Source organism: Buceros rhinoceros, unplaced genomic scaffold (assembly GCF_000710305.1).
Source record: "Buceros rhinoceros silvestris isolate BGI_N320 unplaced genomic scaffold, ASM71030v1 scaffold9439, whole genome shotgun sequence".
In the NCBI taxonomy this organism is placed as follows: Eukaryota; Metazoa; Chordata; class Aves; order Bucerotiformes; family Bucerotidae; genus Buceros; species Buceros rhinoceros.
Genome location: NW_010429732.1, coordinates 14,036 through 20,436, shown reverse-complemented (window position 1 = coordinate 20,436; position 6,401 = coordinate 14,036). Strand labels below are relative to the sequence as shown.

General features: G+C 42.4%; 2 protein-coding genes across 2 annotated transcripts in view; one reads left to right on the top strand and one right to left on the bottom strand.

Moving 5' to 3' along the window:
* Positions 1-221, top strand: part of MSH5 (mutS homolog 5) — a 2,616-nt gene extending 2,395 nt beyond the window's left edge. Inside the window, exon 3 of the mRNA XM_010142760.1 lies at positions 1-221. Coding sequence (XP_010141062.1) covers positions 1-221 — 221 coding nt within the window.
* A 3,221-nt stretch (positions 222-3,442) lies between these two features.
* The window catches only part of LOC104499276 (A-kinase anchor protein 7 isoform gamma-like), a 15,389-nt gene continuing 12,430 nt past the window's right edge, over positions 3,443-6,401 (bottom strand). The window contains exon 5 of the mRNA XM_010142761.1: positions 3,443-3,657. Within this exon, the coding sequence (XP_010141063.1) occupies positions 3,443-3,657 (215 nt within the window). The remainder of the gene's footprint in view (positions 3,658-6,401) is intronic.

Here is a 6,401-nt window from a genome sequence, read left to right as displayed (position 1 = left end):
GAATGCCAGCCCAGATTATTGAAAGGGGAGTGGAAGTGTCAGAGCTGATTCGCAATGGGAAAGCCATCAAACGTACTGATCATCCTTCCAGAGGGGATCGGATAGAAAAATGCAAGTCTCTTGTGGAAAAGTTTCTTCGCCTAGACCTTGATGATCCCCAGGTGGACTTGGAAAAGTTCATGCGTGAAGAGGTGCTGCCCCCCGCAGCATCAGTCCTGTAACAGGGGAATGTGTGAATGCGTAGGTGACACCATCCCTACCACGTTCCATAGAAGAGTTTGGCAATTCAAAGAATGATCGCTGTGACTAACACATCACGCCACATTTAGCTTGTAACGGACTGTCCACAGTGATGTCCTTTCTTCTTCGTGTTTAAAACAGGTCCCATAGTTACACATCTCTGCAACATGGTGTGTGGTATGAAAGCAGGACGGCTCGAAGAAGAGATGTAAGAACCTCTTCCAGCTGTTGGGTCACCCAGTTTGTGCATTTTCTGCCCCTGCTGTTAGATCTTCACATTAAAAAAATACTGTAGAAAATTAGAAAACATTTCTGTTGGTCTTGTAAGGTGAAGGGTTTCTTGTTTGGTACTGAGCCCAAGTGATTGTTTCAGCCATTTTAGGATCCAGGGTCAAAGATTCCAGGTAAGTATGTGCCTCAGACTCCCACATCAGCAAGTAACTGGTGTCACAACACAAGCCACTGACGTGGAGAATGATAAATGGGAACACTGGGGGATTTTGTGAGCTCTGTGGCTTCTCTTATACCAGCATTTCTGTCCAAAATGCTAGAGACCCCAGGTGTTGTTATGGAAGGAATGCTGGAGGTCAGAGCCACTGATTATCAGGAGAAGTGCTTTGGTTTTACCAAGCATCACTCTCTTCTCATGAGGTCCCGTATGGTACAACAACGTGTCTGGGCCAGATGGGTATAAATAAAAGCAAAAATACAAATCTAGGAAACTCAAAACTATACTAGGGATGCGAGACAGAAATTCACATTCTGTATTCTTGAGTGTTGAGTAAAACTTCACCTTAAAGGAATAATACCAGAATAATACCAGAAGGGGGGCGAGGTGTGTGTGTGTGTTCCCTTTCACTTCTCTTGTCACGCAGAGGATCTTTCCTGAACACAGCATTTGGTGTACGCAAATGCAAACAAATTCATTACCAAATTAATGGAGCAGGAGACAAGCTATGTAAGAAGTGTAGAAGTAATAAAGTTTCCTGCAACAAGACAAGTGCCTGAGATTCCTTATCTAAGCAAGACAGAAGAGACATTCGATAGCTTGTTATCTGACCTGCAAAACCTGCTGTAACTGCTACAGTATGGCAAAGACAAGACATCAGCAGATACACCACACCTCTCTTCAGCTCCCTTTGAGTATTTCATGTCACATAAACTCAGAGAAAATTTATGTAAGAAAAAAGTCATTGCCTTCATAATGATCAGTATTAAACCTCTTATCTGGTGTGTCTAGCTGAGGGCAGCAAAAAGGTGAATGTGAGTGCACGTCGAAAAGACTTGAACTTGGAGACACTGCTTTGGGTTTGATTCAGTGTGGAACCTCCTCCTTCCTGACGAAGGAATCAGCACTAGTACGGAATAAGTACCTTATGTTAGCTCTCGCTGCAACTAGCAGAGCGACAAAAGTTCAACATTAAAAAATGCAAAGCAGAAATGACCGAATCATGCAGTTCCTGCTATTTCCAGGGCAATCCCAGTAATACTGTCTGCAAAATAACACCTGCTGACCTGACGGTGTTACCGTTGAAGCGGGACGGTAACAGCCAACCAGGCTCTGCACAACACTTGCAAACGTGGCAGTTCTCTCACCACTGAATGAACAGTGAGTTGCTGCCACAGGGAAATAGTTTCTTGCACCTGAGAAGCTGAAGAGGGCACAGCCCTAGAGGGCTCTTGTCTAACCCACTTCATCGCCCATTTTTATCTTTTATTCATGTCCAATTCCAAGTTTTTTGCATTTACCATTTCCAGCTGTACCTATTTTTGAGATCTTGGTTAATTTTTAATTCTCAAGCTCTTTGCTTCGTAAATATCAGTTAAGTTAAAATCTTTTCCAAATTTATGCATTTCAGAAATGCCTGTGGCTATATTGAGGTTTGAATGTAATCTTCATCCACACTCCCTTTCCTGGTTTTCGTACTGTTGTATGATCTGAAAATGGCATTAGATTAAATGAAATTATGTTATATTAAAACGTACTACAAGGTAGTTATTCCTTTTATGTTTCCTGTTTTTATTTGTTGTTTTCAGCAAATCCATGTAACTATCTCACTAAATGCACAGACACAAGGAAACAAAAAATGATAGTAAAGACCAATGCTTATGTCTGACAGTGGATTGGCAGGTCTCTTCTCCCAAGTAAGAAGCTACAGGACAAGAGGAAACGGCCACAGGTTGCCCCAGGGGAGGTTGCGGTTCACCCTGAGGAACAATTTCTTCGCTGTTGGGGTTGTCCAGGCCTGGCCCAGGCTGCCCAGGGCAGTGGTGGAGTCCCCATCCCTGGAGGGGTTTCCCAGCCGTGTGGAGGTGCTGCTGAGGGACAGGGGGCAGGGTGGCCCAGGCTGCCCAGGGCAGTGGTGGAGTCCCCATCCCTGGAGGGGTTTCCCAGCCGTGTGGAGGTGCTGCTGAGGGACAGGGGGCAGGGGGGACCTGGCAGTGCTGGGGGAACAGGGGGACTCAGTGATCTTAAAGGATTTTTGCAACCAGAACGATTCTGGGATTCTGACAGAGAAAAATTTCCAGATTTTTAATACACAGTATCTTTCTATACAGCAAATCTTTACACCACCATATGCATTATCCAGCATTATGAGGGACTAAGGAAGATGATTTGCAATGACACTGACCTGGTTCTGTCAGCAGCAATGAATGTCAGGGCACAGAAGGGATGCAGGGCAGATGAATGGACACAAAACAACCAATAACCAAAAACCAGAATGGCAGAACCCCCTCCCCCCGGATTGTTTTAACCAAAGTTACACTCCTGAACAGCTGACACTGTAGAAGAGCTGTGGGTTTTTAAGATGAGTGTTTTAAAAAAAACAGCTGTTAATAGAAGCAGAAGCTCATGTGCAAGTCCTTACTTCTGTTCCAGAGCAAGTGCCCTGGAAGTTTCTTGACGCATCTCAAATCCCACTGCCACCTTCTGACTGATTTCACAATACTGCTTAACCATGATGGGCACCTTCAGCATTTTCTAGCATTATTTCTAATGACATTTTAAAGTATTTTTCTTTAGGGATCACTATTAAGGAAAGAAAATAAACTTAAAATATTTATGTTATGTACTTTAATTCCTTTTTTTTTTCCCAAAAAAATTATTTTCCTGGTCAATGTTAAAGATCACGCAAGACATTCTATAAAACAAAAACATTTTATGGAGATACACCTTATGTTGAATAATACAGTATTACCATTAAGTTGGTGTGAAATACAAAACTAGATAAACTAGTACTGCTTCTACATATTTATCATCACAGTTATAACCTAGTTTTATGTATTTGTCTATTTGTCTCACCTGCTTCCGTAGCTCTGTTGATTTTGACAACTTCATGAAGGTCAGATGTGGTTTAAAAGCTCTTTGTTCTCCTGCCATGATGCCCTTTTCTTGAAATATCCTCTTCATAGTCTCTGAGGGGGGGAGAAAAATGTAGAGGTACAAAGATCCTACAGGATAAAATGCTTAAAAATGTGCTTTCGGCTGTAATAGGAGTCACAGACGTTCCACACAGAAGAAACAAGGTGCCGAGTACTAACAGAGAGACTTCTAGGTAACTTCAAAGATACTTATGATTTCACAGAAAAATAGTCTTGTATTTGCAGTTAATATGGGCCACAAATTTGGCTTTACTGAACAAAGGCAATTGGAAGCTCCAAGTTCTGGCTCTGGGTTACATGGCAGAACTACAGAACGTGTCAGGTATGCTGATGAGTTTTTTTTTTTTGTTTTTTTTTTTAAGCTTCACTGTTGCCTTCCAAGCTCATTTCCTATTTTTAAAGTACAATTTTATCTGTCTATGGTCCACGCCAAAGCAACTCTATGACACTGACCTAATTTACTATTTCCCAACTCATCTGCCCAAAGTTTCATTTCTCAGAAATAAATTTCAATGTAACTTTTGAATTATGTTCCCTATTTCATTTAGGGACCTGCAGAGGTCATCTGGTCCAACCTCCCTCTTTGAAGCACCTAGAGCTGGTTGCCCAGGGCTGTGTCTGGATGGGTTTTGTTTGTCTCCAAGGATGGAGACTCCACAGAAGTTTTCTCTCCAAGGGTGGAGACTGAGCTTAGTGTCAGATCAGCGGTTTGCCAACGCTCCTCAGATCACAGGGTTTTAAAGGCAGTGTAGAGGGTCATAGAGGTAGGGGTAGGGTAGAGGGTCATACAGGATCAAAAACGTGTGTTCCAGGGGGACAGTACAGCATCAACACTTCACACTGCGGAACAGCAACCATGTGGCCTGGTGATCACACTTCTCAGACAGCTTCGTCGTGGCACAGACTTACTAAACATCACAGGCTCAGAAGACTGGACACGCTTTCTGGTACTACAGATAGCCCCCGTTTAGAGGAAGCATGACATTTCACTGGTTAAGATGATTTGTGAATTTAACCAGCACAATGTTTCCAGCTTCAAAGATAATGAAAATAGAAAGAAATCTGAGCAGATGGAGGGGAAAAACTGAAAAATGTTTTCCTGAGAGCAGAGGAAGGTTAAACGATAATGTAATGCTATTAATACCAATGCAGCACTTTGAAGAAGTGTCCACAAAAAGGGTTTTTAAAGAACTGGGGAAGGAAGCATGGATGCTGTGGGCAAGAGAAAATCCCAGGCTTGTGGGAGGGCATGAAAATGGATTTGAAGACTGAGCAAATACACAAAGGTTAAAGTTTATGATGTGGATTGCCTGAACTGAAAGAAATTAGAGGGCAGTGACAGGAATCGTAGACGGACAATGTCCATGGGTCGTAATGAATGAGGATCTGCTATCCTTCCCCCAGGCATCAACATTACTAACGAGACTGAAAAATCAGATGAGACCTGTGTTTTCCCTTATTAGTCTCAGGTGACCAACGCCTGCAGCTTCAAAGTACACTCCAGAAATGCCAAGGCTGTTTTTACAAGTCCAATGGCTTCCGGGAACAATTTCTGGACAGCTTTCAGACTGTGTTTCATGCAATCTGAAGTACTCTGCAATCCCATTTGGTACGTTATGATGTCTAAATGACTGAATGTTGTCTGCCTCTCACACTGGATGCCGCTGAATCCATTAGACAACTGCTTCCCCATTAGACTTGAAGTGTCTTACTCAGAACCAGCATATACTGGAAAGGCTCAAAAATTCAATACAGAATGATTCATAGAAACGCTGCACACTGAGCCATATTCCGTAACACAGATGGCCATCTTCTTTCCCAAGATTTCATTAGATAGAGAAAACTGCTACGTATGTACATCTTCTTCCAGTCTATTAATTTCTGCTGTCTCTAAACCTCAATTAAAAGGTCTGGAATACATCATCAAAGGCTGCATCAAGCACCATACTCTCGACCATCTTACCATTAAGACCATTACGAAGGACAGGATCAACCTGAGGAGCGTCTCTGACTGCTGCCTGGCAAAAATGCTTCAGCAATACCCAGTCTCTGATAAAAAAAACCCATAGTGGCTAAACCAGGGTCAGTCACCACCTCATGGGCTGGTGAGTTTTATCTCCAGGATGTATGAAAAGGAAAGCCTTGCTTCTCATCTCTCCATAGGAGAAGAGGCTATTTTTTTCTCCCCATCAATACTAGTGTTTCTCTGCAAACAGTCAGCTTTACACCGTGCCGAAAGGAAGCTTTTGGCTGTGCCATTTTATGGCTGTGCCACAGCTTTACCTTGTGCCTTTTTTAGCATTACAGAATAAACATTGAGATCACTAACAGGTGTTTTGGAGGAGCATAGTGAACGGCACATCCAGCTGCACTGAAAAATACAGCGGTGCTCAGCGGCCTTTAACCAGATCATCGGACGGGTTCTGTGCAGAATGATGTTATCAAAAATACCTCATATAAACAATCAAGGAGAAATCAAATGGCAGATTCAGAGCCAGGTATGCGCATGGTTAGTTTGTTTTATATATTTCACATACACAATTACAGTGAGAATAAAAACCATAATAAACATCAAGGTGTAAATATAATGCTATGACAAGTTGAAGATGTTTTGATCTCTCTCCTAACTGAATCAATTCCTCGTAACAATTTAAAACTTTGCTTCCTCTCCCATCCGACTACACAACCCAGCAAATTAGATTACCTGGTCTGTAAACGCCTAAGTCCTCCCGTAAGATTTACTTTCTCCTTGCTGTACAAACAGATCCTCTTCTCAT